The sequence below is a fragment of the Morone saxatilis genome, unplaced genomic scaffold, assembly GCF_004916995.1.
Source record: "Morone saxatilis isolate NCDOM2014 unplaced genomic scaffold, NCSU_SB_2.0 Contig18, whole genome shotgun sequence".
NCBI classification, from domain to species: Eukaryota; Metazoa; Chordata; class Actinopteri; family Moronidae; genus Morone; species Morone saxatilis.
Window position 1 is genome coordinate 20,272,661 of NW_023339740.1, and position 22,417 is coordinate 20,295,077.

General features: G+C 44.0%; 1 protein-coding gene across 2 annotated transcripts; it reads left to right on the plus strand.

Annotated features, from left to right (window-relative positions):
- Positions 1-219: 219 nt before the first annotated feature.
- On the plus strand, positions 220-22,045 carry cbfa2t2 (CBFA2/RUNX1 partner transcriptional co-repressor 2). 2 transcript variants are annotated; one of them, XM_035662219.1, is made up of 11 exons: positions 220-382; positions 11,582-11,740; positions 12,057-12,298; positions 12,474-12,563; positions 14,572-14,756; positions 14,863-15,116; positions 16,963-17,048; positions 17,361-17,553; positions 19,070-19,138; positions 19,334-19,524; positions 20,165-22,045. In XM_035662219.1, exons 1-11 carry the CDS (start codon positions 346-348, stop codon positions 20,504-20,506), a joined length of 1,848 nt encoding a protein of 615 aa, XP_035518112.1. In that variant the 5' UTR covers positions 220-345; the 3' UTR covers positions 20,507-22,045. The 2 variants fall into 2 exon arrangements, with proteins under 2 accessions (XP_035518112.1, XP_035518114.1); XM_035662221.1 differs by having other exon boundaries at positions 240-644; positions 20,165-20,506.
- Positions 22,046-22,417: the final 372 nt, after the last annotated feature.

Genomic DNA, 22,417 nt, shown 5'->3' on the forward strand with positions numbered 1-22,417 from the left:
CAGGGGCCATTGCCGGTGAATGCAGGTTGAATAGAGCCAGTCAGCAGTGGATGATTGGCCAGGATCCTCATGAGGAATGGGGCGGGGTGTCAGGGGCTGGGGGTTGTGACGTCACCAGAGCGCCTGGCCCATGAAAACAGAGGATAGGACAGTGTGTGGGAAAACAGGGAGGAGCTAGAGCCGAAAGAGTGAGATCGAGAGGGTGGGAGGCTCAGAGCTTGAGAGAGTGAGCGCACGAGAGGACACAAATTCAATGAGAGAGACAGAGAGCGTTAAAGAAAATAAGCCCAGCAGCAGTGGCAGATTGAGTGAAGGCGATAGTAAGAGTGACAGAGCGTGCTTCACATGAGAGGAAGACAAACAGCGAGGACACTGAAAGAAAGTAAGAGAGAGATAGTGTGTGTGTGTAGTGCAGCGTTGCGCTGGTCTGCTCCGTTATCTGTCTCCATCTGGGTGCCATCTGTGTCTCTGGCTCTGGCCTTCGCCACACTGGAGCTCACATATGTGGGAATGCAAACACATGCCTGACATATGAAGGCGTGGAGTCACAGAAAGAGACAAAAAGGAAAGGATAAGAAAGCAAACCCCCGCCACCGCAGCTGACTTTCTCAAAGGACTGAAGAGTGGACTCTACTAGAGTGGAGGTAGGAGAGAACTGTAGGGGATTTCAACATGGAATTGTGGAATTGGTGTATTTTCAGCAAATAGTGGTCATTTATCTCTCTTAGTGTTAGTGTGTCCGCTTTTGCAAACGGTGCATTTATGTGCGTAGTGTTCGTGTATGTGTGTGCCATTCTAATTCCCAGAGCTGCTCTGTACTGTACAGATGGTGCCTCATCCTTTCCTCTTTATCTCTTCATCTCTTCATCCTTGTCCACTGAGGCAGGAGGGAAGGAGGGATGAATTTGTCTGCCTGCTTCCTTTACAGTGCACAAAAACTTCTGCTGCCATATGGACAAAATACCGATTGCTTAGGAGGCTCTTGCTATGCTGTGGTTGAGGTTTAGATGATTATTGTAATTTTCTTGAGTTTTATTGAGATGTTGTTGAGTTTCCAGTTTACCATTTACTTCTTCTGTTTTTCTCACTCCATGTAGTCCCTTTCCCAAATGGACCTCAACCCATACATGCTTTGGCAACTTGTGCTTGGCATAATGTGGTAACATCGCTAGCAGCAGTTTTCATCACATCTTTAGTAAGCACAAGATACAGCTACATTCCTGGGTCAAGCAGCCAAAACCCTCCCCATCTGCTTCCATTTGTGGCAAGTGGGAGAAAAGTAGAATCTACTTGGAATAATGTGGGAACAGACTTGATTTTTTTTTTATTAGTAATACTGAACAAACTGCTACTTCAACCGCATACATAAACCCAGCAGTATGATTGGCTCCATGTCTGAAAGGGCATATCTCTCTCTCATCTAGTAGATAGTAATCAGTTTTTCCACATGACAAGCAGAGCAGAAGAAAATAGGTAAAGAAGACGTGCATCTGTTGTACAGTATCCGAGACATATGGGAAGAGAAGGGGGAACTGCTGTGTCTGTCCTTCCCGCTGTGCCTACATGTTATACAACACCGATATCATTGGGAATGTGGATCCTAACAGTGTGCAAATGTCACGTTGTTGTAACATAGAGTAACTTGAGACATCCTTTTGTGATTTGGGTAACTTCTTTTTGTATCTAGTAGTACCTTGCAGGAGAAAGTGTGTTTCTTATGGAGGGGGGATGAGGAGGAGTAGGAAGAGGTGTGTCAGGGAGAAGCAGACAGAGAAAAGGCAGAGAGACCTGGCTAGTGTCACACCAGGCCAGGCCAGTCCATCAGGGAGATAGGAGAGACTAAATGTCGGCTGCACAGTCTCAAACCAGAGACCCCTGTCTGGTCTGCTGGACACTGTTACACTCCTGACAGCAGGCACTGTTCTGTATCTGTGTGCACACAAATCTGTGTGTTTGTTCAAAGATCAAGGATGTGACATTTCAGTTTATTTTATTCAGAAAATGTTTTCCTTACCATTCATGATGGGCAGTTACAGTTTTTGTCATGGGTTTATGTGGCTTTGAAGTTTTTGATCACACACTGGATAAGTGTATGGTTAAGTCTAAGGAAGTGAGTGCGTGCATGTGTGTACCAGGTGTCTTGTAGACACTGTGTCTGCTAAACTACAAGGTTGCTTTTCTTATAGCTTTCTGTAGCATTTTTTTTCCTGTTTGACCTTGCCCCCAGCTGCGAGTTTCTCTACTGAAAGTGTAGTGATAAATGTAGAAACAGACCACCATGACCCTTGCTCACCATGCTATTATCTGAAGAATTCATTCACAGAATACCCCCTTTTTTCAACACACATACACACAGAATAGAGCAGCTGTTTCAAGAGTTTGATGCAGGAAGTGCTCTATTAGTTCCAGTGGCGAGGGCTGTGATATCTGGCCCCAGGGGTTCAATGAGAGGTTGTGTGTTTTGAATGTGTTCGCTCGCTTACGTGTCTGTGTGCGTGGACATGAAAGGGTTAGGTCATTTACTAAACAGAAACGGCTCAGTCACTATAAGTAGCGTTCTGAAAGATTGTTTCATCACAGGGACTGTCTCCTGACTGTGTAAATGGCCGTGTGTGTGTTAGCGAGTGTGGAGACTGTCTGTGTCAGTGAGCATCTAACCACCTGCGCTCCCCAATCTCTCCAATTGCAACCCCATTGACATTATATGGAAGCCCCTCTCCTTGTGCTAAGTGCGTGAGTCAGGGGTCTAGTGACCCTTTGCTGGCCTGAAAGACCCGCTCAGTGACCCAAGACAAGACCTTCATTTACTAGGCTGGTGTGGTCTTGAGACGGAAGAGTATCAGCTTAAAAGGCTGTAAAATAACCTAAATTGAATTTCTCATCTAAATCAATTCAAGTTCTGATGTTCTGAATTGTTGTTTAATTGCTACAACAATAGGTGCTTCTATAGGTGCAAAAAATATGGGAAAACTAAAAAGTTTAAAGTTAAGTCTTACATCTGCATTAACCATTCACAACAAGTCCAAAACAAAAACACGTCTGATGTTACGTTAGCAAACAGTTTCCTACCTACCCGCAGACACACACATCCCTCTGGTGTTTTCCAATACTTAACCAAGGAGACTGATTTTTTGCAACAGGATGTATTTAAACTTGTGCTACTTTCTTGGAAAACCAGTGTATTTTTCCAATGCAAAACCCAAAAGAGAGTTTATACTCAAGAGGACTTGCAAGAGCAAAAAAAAAAAAAAATGTATTTGCTTGTGTTGTGGGGTTTGTGGGTGGACAAAAAATGGGTGGTGCTCACTTCATGAATTGTCTGTCATAGTCATTATTTTCTCCCTTTCTCTTTCCCTCTTTCAGTTCTGAGAAAATGTGGACAGAAATGGGAGTATTTTCACTAACAAAAACCAAAAAAAAAAAAACTCAGTTTACAAGACGTCAAGACAAAAACCTTCAAAACACACACTCATTGACACTATGTACTGTTTTTGCAAATGAACCCTTCATATACTAAAAATTCACTGTGTTCTTAAACATGTGCACTAAAACTCGATTCTGCACACGTTCACAAACACAGCTATCTCTGTCTCATTCTCCTCATTGTTTTGAGCACAGCTGGCCTCTTTGTTTTACTTATCTGTCTCTCTCAGCGGCTGTCGAGCTCTGGTCTTTTATACAGCTGGGCTAAGCTTGCCCACAGCTCTGTTTATGGACTCTATGGACCATTACCTTCTGCTCAGCTTTGATTCACTGGATCCCCAAAACCTGAGGGTAACAGATTAGTCATCTGTATAGTCAACGCTCAGAGAAAAGATAATGTCTTTGTTTTTGTTTTTTGGAATTGTTTGTAGTTTTTTTCATGAGCTTTTGCTTATGTGCTCATTGATATGACTCACTGTCAGCGTGTTTCACAATACGCTTGACTCACAGTATGTTTTTTGAAAGCCTGATCAGAGTTGTGACACCCACATTGCACGCACCGATGTACAGTTTTCCTCTCAGTTTTGATGGAGTGTCAAAGCTGAAAGGGAAGCTCTCCAGAACAACTTGTGTACATCCATCTACCATCATGTTTACTGTCAAGACACTCACACAGTGAAACGGCGAAAAAACTTAGCTCTCGAGACAAACCTCTAGACAAAGTCATTACACCAACTCTCTCTCGGTCACAAAAGGCAGTGTAAATGTCTCCAGCATGGCCAGTGGTGAAAGCAACATCTGGTTGGACTTGAGCCCGGGCCATTCGGGCTGTTAAGGCCTCTGACACCTGGTCTGAAACAAGCCAGTCTTAATGTTTGCTTTGTTTTCTCATGTCTGAAGCCCGTATTTTGTTTTATGGACTACCGTAACTCACGAGTTCAGAGCGTGTGTCTGCGTAGGTACGGAGTAAGTACGGCGTTGAGGAAAAACAGTGTTTTGCCTGGCTGCTGCTTAAGTTGATTGTCTGGGTTTATAATGTATAGGAGCCACCCAGTCTTAATCCTCCAGAAACACATGATGATATATATCTTCACTGTGTGTCAGGGGAGCTCTATAAGTCTGCTCTGACAACAGTTTCTTTTTTCATAGGAGTCAATGTGAAGGGGGGGGGGGGAATAAAGAGAACACAACTTCATTTTAATGCTTTTCCATAAATGCTAAGACTGATTTTATTTCACTTTGCAGTCTTCGGGTTTAAAGCACCACCAGGCTCATAATGATTGATGGGCAGGGTAACCAATTAGTTACGGAGAGGTGAGAAGGGTTGTAACCAGATAGGCATATAATCTACTGGCCTCGGACAAGGGGAGCTGGTGTGAGAGAGTCTGCGTACGTGTGTGAGTTTGTGTGTCTCGGAGCTTTTTCGCGGTTTGAGGTCATGATTGACAGATTTGAATTGTCCCTGTTATGTCACAGTTGTTATTTGTGTAGGTGTGTGTGTGTGCCTCAGGCAGGCCATTTCACAGGTGTGTGTGTGCACTTCAAGGATAACTGTCCTCCCTTCACTCAGCCGATGACAACACCCAACACCTGGTAAATGGGGCCAACACACACACACACACATCATCCAGCTATATCCCTCGTGGCCGAGCTGTGTGTGATGCAGCCATGTGTCTGTGTTGTGCCACACTGAACAGTGACAATGGAGCATGTACAGCTACACATATGTGTGTATGTCAGATACATATAGTTTTACCCCTACATTTATGACTACCTTGGGCCTTCTGGCTTGCTTCTAATTTTTGAACAGTTATAGGGTTGGGAACTTGGAAGTGCCGCTGTTAACAAATTAATTTGAAAGTTTTCTTCTTTTAATAGCCTCCCCAGTGGCTCTTGGGTAATTTAACAACACAATATGTTTATGTTACGGTTATGGTTCTTCTTGGAAGTGCTTTAAAGTTTGTGCTTCGCGGCGCTTAAAGTTGTCAATTCAGAAAATGGGACACAACTTCGCCTCCCACTTTATATTAGGTACTGGTGTCACATTAAGTTTCAGTCCTCGTTTGCATGCAGCAGCGAAACATGTTAAGCTTAATTTTCTCTGACTGTAATGTCTTGGAGTGTTTGTAAAGTCACCAACTTTAAATCCCATCCAGTATATTCTCCTCGCTCTTCTCCCTGCAGTCTGACCTCATGTACACGTGGACACTGTCCGTTCTCGATGTCCAACCTCAGCCAAACCTCCTCTCCCTCCCTTGCTTCCAGCATCACATCACTGTGCCTCTTTTACTGCTCTTTCTTAGTTTTTATGGACGGACGTCTGTCTGCCTTGCCGTCCCCTTCTTTCGTTTTCTCTCTCTCTCTCTCTCGCTCTGCCACTAAGTACATTTCCATTCCCGGGTCCCTTTTTTCACTATGTGGTATTCTGGATTACAGCAGTGTTATTATAATTATTAAGGTTATGCGAGGGCTTCTCTCACCATCACTCTGTCTGAGGGAAATGTCATGAGTTCACTTCAGGAACACATCTGTGCCTCCTCGCATACATGCATGAAAGGCACATGCATGTTTTCTTTCTCGAAATCTTTCTCTTTGTCCCTTCCTTCACCTACAGCTCTCTTTTTTCCCCATTTCTCTTCCTCCAAACGCGCCCCTCCTTCCCCTCCATGTCTATGTATACATCTTTTTCTCGCTTTTCCCCTTACTGTCAACTTTGCCACCTCCCCATCTCTCTCTCCCTCCCTAGCAGAGAGAGGAGCAGAGTGTTGACATTGGGTTTTGTCCAAATATGTAGTCTACGGGGCTGGAAGGTGGTAATGAGAGCCAAGAAAAACAGCCTGGCTCTCAGTCTGACAACTAGACTTGTCTTTCAGATGAAACCAAATGAAAACAGTATTTTCTATCCTTGTTTTTCCCTCCTCCCCATCCTCCACCCTTCTCTCCCTACGTGCATCCCTCCTACTCCATCTCTGGCGCCTCTAATTTGCAGACTAATTTCGTATTCATGTCGGTGCTTGTTTAACACTCTTGCACGGTCTGTAAGGGTGTTACCAGTTCTGTTACAATGTAACAGTGAGGGAAAAAAATTCAATGTTTTAGTTTAATACCGAACTTAATTTGACAAGAATGCAAGTATTGAGGTATTTTTAAATGAGCCTTAAAAGCACAGATATGTAACATGTAGCTTGCCATTATATTGTAAACCAGCACACTTTAAACTGTATTGTAAGAAGTATCTGGTGACTGCTTATGTGGAAGTGAGCTAACTGTATTGTGGCAACAGTTGAGGAGGTGTCAGTCCCCAGAGAGCAATAAAATAAATTAAATTGATTGAAATAAGCAGAGGGGGCACGTGTCTCCCGATTGTCAGGAATTTGACACCATACACTCACAGAAAAGCCTCTAAAATACTTGAGTCCTTGAACGTGTTGTTTAGATATGAGGTTATAACAACAACCTGCAGCTGAGAGAGACCATGCATTTTCAAATTATCTGTTTTGTAAGTGGATGTTGGTTGTGCAAGTGTTGCTGCATGCACCCTTGTCTTAGCTGATGCTTAGATGTGTGTGTGTGTGTGTGTGTTGTGTGTGTGTGTGTGTGTGTGTGTGTGGTGTGTGTGTGTGTGTGGGTGGGTGGAGGGTCAGGAGGGAGTGCAAGAATAGAGGAACAGATGTGTGCTGTATTGTGGTGTGTGTGGTGGACGGACGGGACCAGGGTGCAGCCTTTTGTCTCCCCGGCATTTAAGTCCACTCCCGCTTGCATTCAGCCGCCTCGTGCTCTCCCTCCCCTTCCCCAGTCTCCTCCTTCCTCCTCCTCCTTGGAGGGAAGGCAGAAATGTTTGTGGTGTGTGTGGAGGGGGAGCTGCCTTGGCTTAGTGTAGAAGGGCTCCAGCAGTCCTTCTGCCAACCCCCTTCTCCTCCCTCCACAGTGGACTGTTGGAGGTCCCAGCTGGCAGCTCTTGGCCGATTAGATCCATATGGTACAGGACGAGGAGGAGGGAGGAGAGGAGGAGGAGAGAGCAGTGCCCCATCAGTTGCATGGGTGCTAAGGGGGCTGTTAGCTTGTCCCTTCTTTGCCCCCGAGCTTCAAAAGACAAACTCCTCTTGATCCGTTTCACTTCACTTTCTTAATTTTTAAATCCACTGCTGTTCTCCCTGTTTTGTAGCCGAGATGTTAGTCGTTCAAATTATTTTATAGTTTCAAATGGTGTGAGTGTGGGGGTGTGTAGACAGGATAAATTATACTTTCGAGGAATCACGCAACATTTTTTTGGCCACTTGTGTGCTGTTTTATTTGAAAGTTAAGGAAGTTGAATAGGTTCATTTTTGTGGCGCATTTGTTTAACCTAGCTTAGCGCTAAAGAGTAGAGAATATGCGTGTTATCTTGTTTAGCCGTCAGCTACCATCAAGCTATCCATTTGGTTTTGTTAAGTCAGGAGACGAGTGAGACAAATTATTTGTTTATTTGTTGCTTATTCGCACTGGGTTTGTACAATCAGAAAGCTCATTAAAATTATTTTCTTTTGTAATAAAAAGATACAACATGTATTTATGACAGCTTTAAGAGTTGGCATTTTTTTTAATGAACTAAGCTAGGTTAGTTAATTATCTTGGTTTCCCTCTTGCTCCAGTGTTTGGTTAAGCTAGGTAAACATGAATTATTCTTCTCATTCTAACTCCTGGTAAAAAAACAACATGTTTTTGTTAAATTTGCGGGTATTTAATTAACAAGCTATTTTTGGGTTGATTCTGTGCTGTGTGTGTGTGTGTGTGTGTGTGTGGTGTGTGTGTGTGTTTGTGAGCGTCTGTGCTCCAAGCCCACATAGTTCTAGCATTGCACATGCTCTCAACTGTCATTTTCCACTGATAAATTATCAGGCCTGTATTACATCTTCTCCTCACCTCATCTAACAATGACAGGACAGAGATAGCTGCTCGGCACGAGTACACACACGATCCCCTACTAAACGCACACACACTTGCGCACACATGCCTCATGATCCAGTGCCAGAGTTAAAGGGAGAGGTCGGGTTTTCTGAAGTGGGGTCCCTGGGGCTGCTGTGTGCTTTTCCAAACCTAGAGGCGTGTGCCCCTCCGTCGGCTGCGGTAATACACTGGACTATGGATAAGACTCATACAACCCCACCTCCCAAAAACCCATTAACTATCCCTTTAAACCATGAGCTTAATAAACCTTGAACACTAACACATTTAATAATACATCGCATCAAGTGTAATTCATTTGTGATTACTCAAAGTAGCTTATCCATCCTCACTTCATGCAAGGAGGTAAATGAATGTTCTCTGCACTTTATTTGTCTTGTCGTTTCCGATCTCATAATTTAGTGGATTGCTTTCAGTCACAGTAGTGGCTCAGTGGGAATAGCCCTGTTCTGTTTCTCTCTTTCTCTATCCCCCCCCCTCCTCTCCCTCTGTCTAAGCCTCGTTCTGAATCATCACCTGCAGAGGCAGAGGCAATTAAAGCCGATTGAATGTTTTAATGCAGACGAGCGTCACCTGAAGCTGAACAAACAAGGAACACCTGGCTAGCAACAACAGCCATCACCGCAGATGCACATTGCTTTTCCATCCCTGCAATGACTACTGTTTGTAGAAAGCAAATAAGTAAGCTTAAGAAACTGACAAGATTATAAACCTTTATATGTATATCACCTGTTTGAGATGAGGGAAGACAACAGGAAGGACAGCTGCACAGAATGGTATGACAGAATTTGCAATTATATTTCATAATATCAGCCAGACTTGCCAGAAGCATTTTAAAAGAGTGCGGATAAGGCTTTTGCTTGCCAGTTTTATATTCCATATGCATTAGTTTGCTCACATCCCAATTTAATTCAAAGTGTCCATGCATCATGCCATTTTCAGGTAATCCTGTTGTTGTGTGTTGAGGAGCCTTATGTACCTTTCCTTTGTTCCATTACCGCAGTGATGACAGGTGGCATTTAGACCAGACAAACATCCTCCTCTAAGCCAATATTCACCTGAGTTAACATTAGCCCACTTTGTACACTGTGTGTGTGTGTGTTTTGTGGCTGCTGTGACAGCTGCCTCCCCTGACAGTCCTGTGACTATATATGGTGGACTCAGGTGCTTGCAAGCCAGATGAAGTCATCCAGCTATGTACGCTGTCTAATTGACAAGCAGAGGCAATTCTCTATGGGCTGTCAGTACTACATGCACACACACCTGATGTCTCCTGCAATGGCCATTACCTCTGGCAGGGCTAACGACAAACACTGCCACATCTTAAGATTGCATGCTCGCAGCTGCTGCCTAATTTCTCGGGATGTACAATAAGACATGTCATATATATTCTGTGGTCTCATGTAGGCATGTCAGTCAAACACAATGGGACGACAAGAAGCTTTACAAGTCAATTTGGACACAGAACTGCTGTTTACTGCCAGCGGAGAACTGTTGATGTGTCAGCATGTCAACAAAGTACTTGTGAATACATTTGCAACACTACTATAAAGCACATGCTGGATGTCCGAGCTCTTCTGTATATGTAAAGTTGTTTACATGGTAACAGTGTTGACACTAAGGCCATATGCCCCGTTGATTCTGTTATTGAGATGTCAGTCTAATTTCCTGGCCATACGGATGGAGTGTGCGTAGCTTTGGAACCGGTGTGTGTGTGTGTGTGTGTGTGTGCGCGTGTGTGTGTGTGCATGCATGCTGCAGGCTGCTTCCTGCGGTGCACTGGCAGGCCGCGTGTGTGGTGGGTATGACAGTCCAAATGTCTGTATAGATCCCTCCTTCCTGCCCCCCGTGTTGGTGAACAGGTGGAGCGATGGCAGGCAGGCCACGGGGCTGAGAAAGAATGAGAGGGAGAGAGGCAGAGAAACAGAGGCAGAAGTGGAAGTGCAAAACAGAAGGAAGAACAGTCAACGCTGTATAATGAGTTGCAGACATGACAGATGAGTTGCATTGGGCAGATTGAGAAAGTGTGCAGATAGATTGGCTCTAGGGAAGGCAAACAGAGAGGGAGAGATTTGTTGTTAAAGAGGGTTCAAGTTTCTTACACGTTAACTTTTCTCTGAATTCATAATGCATTGATTTCAGTATGTTTTTTTTACGTATTTATTGCACCCTAAAGTGTTTTATATTGATTCAAAGGATGTAGGTTGTTGAGTTCTCTTGAGTTACCCACTTAGGGCTTAAACCTTCCCAACACGCCTTTATAAACTGGGACCCTGTGGCTCAAGGCCATGCAGAGTTCATAGCTGTGAAAACGGTATAAAGAGTGCCATTGAATCCAAAGCCCTAAAACCATGAATCCACATTTAAAAAGCTGCTCTTTGCTGACCCATGACCCGTGAGACCATGCTTGTCTGTTAATCGTCCATTCTTGAAGCAGTTAGAAAAGTCTGATCCACTCTAAATGGAGACGGGACCCGGCCTTCATGGATCTCCAGCAGACAAAGACAGCGTCTGATCCCACATCTCCACACTACCACACCCCCCATTTCACTTGCTCTATACCCCTTATCTGGTGGTCTCATTCAGTGGCAATAGCATATTGAGAAGTGGCGTTTAACATTCAAAAGCTTTGGCGATCTTGTTAGTAAAGCGTGAAATAACCTCGTCCCTTTCTCTCTCTGTCTCTTTCCCCCCCCCCCATTTGCTGCGGAGCTCAATGAGGGGGCATTCTTCTGCCACACAATAGGCTTCTTCAGCATTTCTTCTGTTATTGATCTGAATGGTTGGGAGTGAGGGGCTAAACTTTAGACATCTGGCTCTTTGATGGGGGGGCAGGGTGGTTGATCCCGGGCAGTATGTGTTGTATGATGTGGGTTGGGGGGTGGGCATTTTTGTTTTCTTTTGTGGCTATAGACCTGAAGTTTTTGCATTGATTTAAACTATTGAGCTAATAGGGAAAGTAAAAGTGTCCCTTTTATTTGCTTGTTTATTTGTCATGTGTACACTTGAGGGAGTTAATTTCTTTTTATGGTTTTCCCCAAAAAATATCTTTTTAACTTATTTTGTACATTTCTGTATGTGCTGTTTTAGGAATAAAAACCTGTTTTTGGTTTTCATTCATGGCCGTACCCACAGGACAGGACAACAGTATTTTTAGAAGCGTTCTGGTTTTTGACCCACAGCTGACCTCACTCTCCTCTCTCTCTTTCTGCAGACAGTAGAGAGAAGAAGAGCCCTGCCATGCCCGGTTCTCCTGTGGATGCTAAGACTCATTCCAGATCAGCCCCCAGCAGCAGCGCCAGCTCCACTATGCCACCCCTGCCTTCTGTTAACCCCAGCGGCCCTCGCCCGGCCTCCTTTTCCACCACAGCATGTAAGGGTCATCCTTGAATTCTTTCTTGTCTAGAGTTTCTTTGATTCTATCCCCAGCAAGCCTCTAATGTTGCTCGTCGTTTCATCTCAAAATTTGTATTTGTATTCATAAGCTAAATTAGCAGCTTTTGGTTTGGCTTGTATCCACTTAATTGTCACATTTTAATGCATTTGCTTTTTGCATACTGTATATCAGATGCACTGAGCTTAAAAAGCAAATGGTATCCATGGTTACTCAAGAGAATTGAAAGCATATGTCTACTCCTCCGAGGGACCATCTTAATTTCTCCCCTCTTCATCTCACCTTTCCTCCCCAGTGACCAATGGGAATCATCATTCCCCACCAACCCTGAACGCAGTGCCTTCTCCACCGCAGCGTTACAGCAACGGACCATCCTCTTCCTCTTCCTCATCGCTGGCAAACCAGCAGCTGCCGGCCACCTGTGGGGCTCGCCAGCTGAGCAAGCTGAAGCGTTTCCTGACCACACTGCAGCAGTTTGGCAATGACATCTCTCCTGAGATTGGAGACAGCGTCCGAAGCCTAGTTCTGGCCCTGGTGGTAAGTTATTTGTTATCATGTGAAAGATAATTTCTCATAGAAAATTTATCTGGCACTTCCACCTTCTCTTTATGACATTGTTTCAGACAAGGGATTTAATTAACAGTGGTGTTTAAACATTCGAAATGTAGCATTGATAATTGGTTTACTGAACTTCTCTTTTCCTGTCTCCTAGAATTCGACAGTTACCATTGAGGAGTTCCATTCGCGGCTTCAGGAGGCCACCAACTTCCCCTTACGGCCCTTTGTTATTCCTTTTCTCAAGGTAAACACATCATCAACCTCCTCTTCATCTTCCTATATTTGCTTTGCGTTATTCAGTTGGATTACTTCCCTTTTTCTTTGCAGCAGTGGTATTTTCCTTCCCCTCTCAAAGTTAAGTTGTAAACCTTACACCCTATGGTAACCCTGTGGCCTCTCCAAATCATCTAGCCTTGCTGAAAGCATCAAACCAGCTTTTCTCTGCTGTGATTATTAATCACCAAATAACAACTGATAAAGAGAAGGTTCTTGACATTAACATAACCCTCATTCAGTATGATCTGAATAATCTATGGGCAATCGCATGAGTGCTTGTGAGTCATGATGGAAAAGTAATAGATTCATTACACTTTATTACCATGTTTCCAGGATACAGTAATAAAGCGTATAAATAGGCATATGTGTAGGTTTCCTAATCGAATAAACTGCTTCTGTGCGGTTCAAAGTAACTATCAAGATTTGCATGTTGACTTGACAAGCAACAGATGAGTGTGTGTGTTAAACAGCCTCTTGAGCCCCTTTGTAACCAAGGGAGTCTGCAAGAGTATACTTTTTAGGAGCTCCCCTCAGTAAAGTAGGCCATAAATCTTCAGTCAGTTGTAACTTCAAGCAGTCAAAAATCTACTCTTTTTCCACACATACCTCTTACTCACCTTTGGAGCCCCTCCATCTGTCAGTGCTGAGACAAGAAACCTCTGTTCCCCTCCTTCTACTAATTTATTGCGAGGGGGTGGGGTCCCCAAAACTTGATTCCAACTCCTTGAGAGTAGTCCGTCTTAAGAAAGAGAGACAAGAGTCGGGGGGAAATAGACAGATGGGACAGAGTCAGGGGGCGAGGAAGTGGAAAAGAGAGAGAGGTGGGTGAGGAGGAGAGAGGGAAAAGTGGGAACTCGGAAGTGTGAAACATGCCTATAAAGCGTTCCCTTCCCTTTTTATGGGCTTCAGTGCGCCATATGGAGCCGCTGTCCCGTTAAAAGAGCATTCAGCTGCCAAGGCGCCGCCAATCTAGCATCCGCCCCGCTGAACCCCAGAGAGCCCTATGCTCAACTGACACACAGCACATGTGTTCTCTAGCCGGGGGCCCCAGGGAAAGAAAGGAGGCACAGGAGCATGGGAAACGGGCAAAAGTGAGCACAGGGGTGTTATAGAGAGTAGAACGTCAGGCAAAGGTATCAGCATCTTTGTGAAGATGGCACACCAATAAGGGGAAATGCCAAAGATCCTGTAAGAATTAGGTAGTCGGGAGGTCAGATAATAGGAGAAATGGGTCTAGGTTTACAAAATCTCCTGGATGATGGTTGAAAGCGCTACATGATCGGAGGAGGTCAGAGTCGCAAAATGAGAACAGTATGGTTATTTAGTTGGTTGCTTGAGAAGAGGGAGTGAGGAAGTGGTGTAATTGCAAACACACCAGAGTCTGTTCCTAATTAGGGAAATGCAGGGAACAAAAGCGAGATGGAAAGATACGACGGAGACAGTCACAGATAAATATGTATACATAAAAAAAAACAGAAAGTAAGGAATGAGGGAGAAGTGGAGTCTGTGTATCATTTGTTTTGAAATGTTTCTAAGTTTCTAAGCCTCTGTATCAACGTCCATATCTATGCTGTGATCAATGTATTGTGTTTAGCACTCCTTCCATGTGCAAGGGGTTAGTAACCAACTTCAGCAGCAGCTTAGAAAACTCATTTGAGCCCAGGGAAGCCGCAGTCACCATGGAGGCAGCCACAGAACAACACCCAAACCCAAATTGAGCCTTACAGCCAGACCTCAAGGAGTCAGTGCCTCCCCCTTAAAACCCCCTTACTCCTAGCCAGGCGTCTTCCCCAGAAGGCATATCTGCACTGTGTCTCTTAACTCTGTCGCTCTCTACCTGCGTCTGAAAGAGTATGTGACTAGAATGTTTGACTGAATACGCGAGTGTCAGACGGCTGACGTTTAACAATGCTCCCTTTCTTTAGACTCTTCTGCAAATTAGATTGAAACCTCACCAGTTTTTTTTTCCTTGCCAGGCAAACCTGCCTCTTCTGCAGAGGGAGCTGCTCCACTGCGCACGGGCAGCCAAGCAGACCCCAGCCCAGTACCTGTCCCAGCATGAGCATCTCCTGCTAAGCACCACCATAGCCTCTTCTCCAGACTCCTCTGAGCTGCTGATGGAGCCTCCTGATGCTGGATCCAAGAGACACAGCCCCGTCAGGTTAGAATAAAAGTCTAATTTGTATTTTATTTTAGTGGCAGCATACATAAAGGGGCCTTCATCCTCCTGCTCGTTTTTTAACCACACAATGCCCTCTCTTCTTCAGAGGTAAAGAGAATGGTTTCCACGAACGTCCACCCGTAGCCATGGAGCCCGCCGCAAAACGAATTTGCACCATTAGCCCTGCTCCCCGACACAGCCCTGCCCACCCACTGCCCCTCAACACCCAACTTCACCCGACCCCTCCACCCTTGCAGCACTACGCCCTGGATGACATTGCAGCACCACATATCCTACACCGCGAACACAGCCAGCGCATGTTGGAGATCCGCGAGCTCAAAGACAGGCCCAGACTCCCTGGTATGTGATGCAAATATTGCAAAATTATGCTTATTTAGTTCTCTTTTGTCTGGGTTACTGACTGCTGACATTTTATTTATTTATTCTTTCCACATCATTTGTGATGAGTTCAATCTGAGTCATGGCTTGTGGTGGTGGGGAAAAGTTCAGTTCATTAAAACAAATATCAGACATTATCTTTTTTTCTTCTCACATTGTGGCAGTAATAAATCACAGTTGTGGGCTACCATACATCATTGTGGATATTAAACGAGATATCAAATCATGTAAACTCAAATAACATTCCTGCAGACCACTTAAACACAAAAAACATTTACCATAATAGGCTCCTTTACAGCAGTGTGAATGCAAGTGGCTGATTCATTTAGAAACGAACGCACATGCATGAAGACACACACACACATATGTTCTGTGAGTGATAACGGGTGGTCTGGGTGTTTGTGTAGCCGTCCCCGTATATATCTCAGGAGTCTACACGTGTGTATAAACAGAGCCATACTGTCCAGGCAGGGAGGGTTGGATCTACTCTGGTGTATATCTACCCTCCATTTGGGGCTTGTCAGCACACAGTGGAAACAGCAGTAGCTCACAGACACAGGCACACATACACATACACGCGCACACACACACCACACACACACCACACACACACACACACACAGCCACACACACACACACACACACACGTACAGAAACACACCTTGATATGTTCATGGTAGAGGTGCTGTGTTTACAAGGCCTTAGTCCCTTGTCTGACAGCCTCCCGCCCGCCTGCCGCCACTTAACTCATAGGCGCACACACACGCACACACACATAAACACATCAGTCCACACACTCATGGCTTTGAACTGATGAACACTGATGAGAACCAGGAGTAGAGAAGAGGTCGGGGGGAAGGCTAGTGAGCGAGTGTGTGCATGCTGGAATCATTATTCTCTTCAGAAGGGATAGTGTGGCCTCTTGTTGCCTGTTTGTTACTCAATTTTAAGAGTTTGTGGTTTGTTGAGTCTTTGTAGTCAGTGTGTCTGTGTGTATGGACATGTATTGAAACGTTTTTTGGGCTCGACATGAGCATAAGCTTGTGTGTGCAAACTGTTATTATTGTTAAATGTACAATTAGATATTGCTTAAGTTATACTGTTGTGTAATAACTGAATTGGAATCAGATACTTGGCTAAAAGTGTGTGTGTGTGTGTGTGTGTGTGTGTGTTTGTTTGAGGTTGTAATGGTCCATAGTGAGTGTCATACCGGCTGGTTGTGTTTAGAAGTGGAGCCACTCCACTCAGCCTGAGTGTCTCCCTACTGGAATGCTGTGAGCTCCAGGAGGGGAGGTGCTAAGGGAGAAGTTTGGGGAGTGTGTGTGTGTGTGGTTGACAGCTGACTTCCAGATGTGTGCAGGCTCTGGGTGCTGGAAGTCTGTTTTGCATCACAGGCTTCTCCTTTTCTCTTTCACCCCACCTTTCTTGCTCACAATCCCTCAGTCCATATTGCATCCTTTGTTTCTTATTCCCGATTTACTTTACCTCATTGCTGTCACTCTTAATTCTGGATGTAAGAAAGGTGCTGCCTTTGATTCTAAGTCATGTCTCTTATCCTATGTGAGGAAAATATGTGTGCCCAATGTATGATCATCACAGGATATCTAGCTGTGAAATAATAAAGCCACTGTATTACAGATTTTAAAGGAAAGTGTTTTTTTGTCAGCTTAACAAAGCACAGATTTGCCACAGATAGAGATATACACATCACCCTTTCACTCACTTACTGTCACTTGTGGCTTCTCTTACATTAAGAAGAATGTTAATCACATTGGCCTGTGGTCTGTCTTGTGTGTGTTTTAATCAGGAACTAACGGGGGCTACCGCGAGGAGCCAGTGGACCACAGACTGACAGACCGAGAGTGGGCTGATGAATGGAGGCATCTGGACCATGTAAGTCTGTAGACAGGCACCACTTCTGCTAATAGCTTGTGATAAAGAAAGAATGTAGAATGTAATATGTTTTACTGCGCTCCTATGCTAAGGAGTGTTGTAACGTCTCAAAGCATGAAAGCAATGATCGTCTATAGCATAATGTCACCGAGATGTAATAACTAGTTCTTGGGTTTGTGCTATGAAGATTTTTAGACAACATAGTTCCCTTAAATTATATTACATTTAATGAATAGTGATAAGATTTGGCTATATGCCTTTCATAAATAGCTAAAAGCAAACCCGGTGTGTCTCCTCCGGTGTATCTTCTAGGTGCTGAATTGCATTGTGGACATGGTGGAAAAGACACGGAGGTCAGTGAGTGTGCTCAGGCGATGCCAGGAGTCCGATCGCGAGGAGCTCAACTACTGGAGACGGCGTTCGAGCGAGCAGGAGGACCCACGCAAAGGAGGCTCGGGCTCCGCTCCCTTCTCCAAGACGCACAGCCCCCCCTCTGCAGAGTCGGGTGGGTACCGCTATTTTCAGTTCAGTTATGCTGGTGTGCCACAGAAACCAGTAATGTTGTTGCCATTTCTGTGTTTGGTGCCTGTTGTTTTCCACGAGAGAAGATTGCTTCATGAATCCCAAAATGAAGTCAAGCCAATGGAAGTCAGTTGGCTCAGTTCACCCAAATAACAAAAAAAACCTGTCTGACCCCAATAATATTATCCAGCCATGCAGATATCATCCACCTCTAAAACTTCTGCCACTCAAAAGCATGATATAATTTTATTTGTGTGCTTCATGATTTGAGTTTTGGATGCTGGATACTGCTTTGAATACCACCAAATAAATTTCCATTCACCTCAACTAAAATGCGGTTATGGCAGTAAATTGGAGGTGTTCTTTTCCTTATCTGGGTGAACTGATTCTTTATGTTATATATGAATCGACAGATTCTGAAAAACAGATGTTTCCTGGCAGGAAAATCCAACTATTGGCAATTCTCTCATTCTCTCTACATTAAGTCTCAAGTTTAAAAAACTTAAAACCTAAATGCTGAGTGTATTCATAATAATAATATATAGTGATTAAACATCCTGAGGTGTACTTGCATACTGAATGGTCTGAACACCAACTGGACAACCTTTTATTCCATTTCATACTCTGTACACCGTCTAGTGGTCATCGGTGAAATTGCAGCTAAGTCACATGTCAGTATGTTAGTGAGTCCCTCCACAGTTAGACTCCCAGTCTGCTGTGTACTGGCACAGCTCTCTCTGAGTGCCAGCCTTGCCGTCCCCCTGCTGGTCCATAGTCACAGACAGGTGCCAGGACTGGCCTCGGCCATATCGGCCACAGAAGGGCCGTCCTGCCGTCCTGCAGGCTCAGAGACCCAGAGCTGGCTGACTCGCCAGAGCACCATCTGGGCCCCCAGCCGGGAAGCCTGCCTGCCTGCCTGCCTGCCTGGGCTCGGGCTGAGGAAGACTGTAGTGGGGGTGGAAATGGCGGCAGGGAGGGTGTATGCAGGCTTGGTAGAAGAGAGAGGATGCAAATGAAGGAAGAGAGAGAAAGCGGTGGTGAGACGGAGGATATAAGAGATGGGGAAGGAGATGAGCCAGGTGGCAATGTTGGAGAGGCAGAGCCCGGTAGCGACACAGAAATGATTTGAGATGCAGGGAGAGAGAGATTTGAAGGAACAGACAGAATGTTGACACAGCTTGTTGGTCCGCAATTCCCTCCAAGCCAAACACATTCCTTTCTAAAGCTGTCAGATCTCAGATCAGTCCAAGACTGATAAACAACATTTATGTTGGTTGTGTGGCCCAGATACGCAGACTTGTTTGCATCGACGACTAAATAAAAGACTAGATCACAAGATAATATCTCTGCCTGCCCCTGTGGCCTTTCTTTGTAAGCACCTGTTACCTTGATTGAGCTGTCAGTCACAAAGTCAACTATTATTTCTACAAATAATCATCTTAATATCTTTTTATAAGCCTTGGCAGGTGCTAATCCCTTCTGTCTCTCCTTTCCCGCAGACTCCCAGCGCGACTTTGCTCCACGGCCAGGCTCAGCATACGTTACAGATGAGATCTGGAGGAAAGCTGGTAAGAACACCATTAAATGTGAAATTAAAATCATGAATGTGAGAATGCAAATATAATAAATTACAAGGGTAATCATAATGAATTTTAACTCAAGCAGTAATCAAGATTACAAAAACTATCATTTTGACTGATGCAGTTATGCAGACTTTAAAGAAGCTATGCTAAACTTGACACACTTTCCCCCCTGATATATAGAAGAGGCAGTGAATGAGGTGAAGCGCCAGGCCATGGATGAGGTCCAGAAAGCAGTAGCAGAGGCTGAACAGAAGGCTTTTGAGATGATTGCTGCGGAGAGGGCTAAGATGGAAAAGACTCTGGCTGACGCAAAGAGGAAGGCTCAAGAGGATGCCATCATGGTCATCAATGAACAGGAGGATTCCAGTGAGGTGAGCAGAGATATATAGATTGTGGAGAGTCTCTATGAAGTCCTGCATCAAAAAGAGCGATTCTGCCTGCATACATCAGATTCTTTTTTTTTCTTGTACAACTAGATGTATACAGTTATATTTACTACTGCTATAAACAATATTTTTTTAATATTAAAAGTCAATCGAATGACTATATTTAAGTGACATGGGGTGATGAGCCCACAAGTCATTTGACTGAACTTTATGGTTTTGTTTTACTCTCATCACTTTGTCGCAGAGGCTTGCACACAGATGTTTTCAGTAAAAAAGCTACAAATTTCCACTGTTCTCCAGCACCAAACAGAAGACAGAGAAAGACATAGTGGGGCATTTAGCAGCTAAAAATCTAGACATTTCCCTCAGTGGACAGCAAAACAGAGCTCAAAGGAAATAAGTATTGGACTTAAATTTGTCAAGTGGCCAGGAACACAACTCAGTATAATTAAAAACATTGCTCCATGTCTGCTAGATGTGTAAAAAGGCATATGATAGTTCACAGCTTGTTTCCTATTTTATTTTGGAAGAGACATACTCTGATGCAAATTCTGCTTATGATACACTTGTTTCCTGATCTTACAGTCCTGTGAAGACTTACAGTTGTCTCTTCTCTCTTCCTCAGTGTTGCTGGAACTGTGGCCGCAAAGCTAGCGAGACGTGCAGCGGCTGCAACGCCGCTCGCTACTGTGGCTCCTTCTGCCAGCATAAAGACTGGGAGAGACATCACCTTATCTGCAGCCCAGGACTTCAGGCTCAACCCAAACCGGTTTCTGCCATAACTGCAAGCAGGGCAGCTGCAGTGGCCGCAGCAGCAGCCGGGGTGTCTCCTGTTGGTCTGGCCGGGGTCAAGGCCCCCGACAGCGTGCCCTCGGTCTCCAGTCCCTGTGGAGAGAAGGCTTCAGTCGCTTCTCGCTCCTCTACTCCTTCCACCCCCGCCTCAGCCCCTGAGACCAATGGACACTAGGAGGCGATTGGACATCAGCAACAAACGTTATCTTCCTCTTCCTTAACGGGGAAGAACTGAATCAGCAGCAAATCGGAACTATTTGTGGGTTAAGTTAGGATAACAGATTTTTCATCATACTCTTTGGCAGATAAAAAAGGACAGATTATGGATGACTGTTTGAGTGATATGTCAACTGGGACTTTGGCTTTGGCATAGAACAGAAGGACTCGTCTCGAATGCATCTATTGGATGAACAGATCTCCCTAACAGATGGAAACGTGTTTGTCTTCGTCCAAAAACCCCAACTCTTGGATCTGCGAGGGGCTGAAAAAAAAACTGACGATTGATCTGAGTTTATCTCTTGCCGCAGGGAGGAAGTTATGAAAGGAAGGCATATGAGAAAAGACAGAGGAGAGGTGAGGTGAGGTTTAAAGACGCATCCCTCTTCGAAACCAATATTCTCACTCTGTTGTGTATAAATTTAAGATAGGGAGGTGGTGGTGGAAAATGTAAACAGTGTAATAGCACCAGCCATAAAGCATCTGTCTTCATCCTGTAGGACCACATTAAGAGTCGTCTCTGCAGCTCATCTGTACACATAAGTATTTGCTCGCCAACTTCTTGTCAGGTTTTCATATGTGTGAATGCGTGTGTTAAACGGTCGTGCCGTCAGTGAATATTGTACAGCGTATGATTACTTTTGTCAAAGCAATATTAAAGTGAAGTGTTCAGGTATCTCAAGCCGTTTCTGCATCACCAAAGTTTTCAGTCGCTAAAGAGAGAGTCGCTCTCATTGCCTGCAACTGTCCTTGTGAACAAGAGATGATTATACACTAACCCCACATCTACTTTTATAACGAGCTTAACGAGAAACTATTTTCCATTTCTGATCGTCAGACATTTTCAAAGAGCAGAGAGAAAGGTGATGGTGATTCGATCAAGTAAGCGCAGGAAGATGCAGTTCAGACTTTATTCTGGTTGCAGTTTAATTTTGGCACTTGTTGTTCACGTCACCAGTTGTGTATGGCAGGGTCAGATGTCGCTCCGAAAATCTTCCACCATTGCAATATTTGCATCAGGGGACAAGGGGTGGTTTGTTAAACAAGTACTCTTTTCAACAAAAGGAGGAATGACAAATTAAATCCATTTTACTTCATTTGAAATGACAAGAAGGCAGAAAATTCTCACTGGTGCTTACATTGCCGTGGTGCAGGTTTAGAGCAGCGACTCTGTCCCACGGAGAATCTCAGGAGCTAAACTGTATTTGTATGTACAGATCATTCTGTTCTTTTTTCTTCTGTCACGGTTAGGTTAAAGTCAAAAGTTTAGTGAGGAACTTTGATTTATCGTACTCTGCTGTTACAACTGAGACAATGTTTATGTTTTTGTTTGTTGTAAAATGACTTTGTAAAGAATATTATGAGAGAATGCCTTTATTTTGTGAGCCACGATTTTCTTCGTTCTTTAAACACATTCTTTTGTTATGAGGCATAACTTCATATGAAAAAAGATATCTTGACATGAAGTACGAAATAAAGAAATAGAATAACTTCAAAACTGCTTTTCTTCTTTTCTCTGATTGACTTTATTTTTAGGAATATGTGATGAAATAAAGGTAATATATATCATGATGTTAGGAGTTAATGGATCAGTATAGTCAGTATATCTCAGAACTAACTGTACTTGATCAACATCAGTCCAAAATATAATGTCAGAAACTAAAAAGTCTTGATACAAAAGCCTTTTTAGAAACTAAATATAATTCATTATACAGAATTCAAAATGTAGCATGTAGCCTTTTAGGTTGTTTAGTTAATAACTATCTCTTAACTGAGAACATATTCTAATTACAATCCTGCAATATGAAGAGCACCATAGCTTTAATTCTGTGCTATTTTTAACAGGGCTCTTAGTATTTCAGATATTTGG

Bases quoted from the DNA above. Each gene is read 5' to 3' on its own strand.
- cbfa2t2 (XM_035662219.1), top strand. From the start codon at position 346: ATGAGAGGAAGACAAACAGCGAGGACACTGAAAGAAA. The intron at 17,554-19,069 runs GTGGGTACCGCT...CCTTTCCCGCAG, and splicing joins CCCCCCCTCTGCAGAGTCGG to ACTCCCAGCGCGACTTTGCT. The intron at 19,525-20,164 runs GTGAGCAGAGAT...TCTCTTCCTCAG, and splicing joins AACAGGAGGATTCCAGTGAG to TGTTGCTGGAACTGTGGCCG.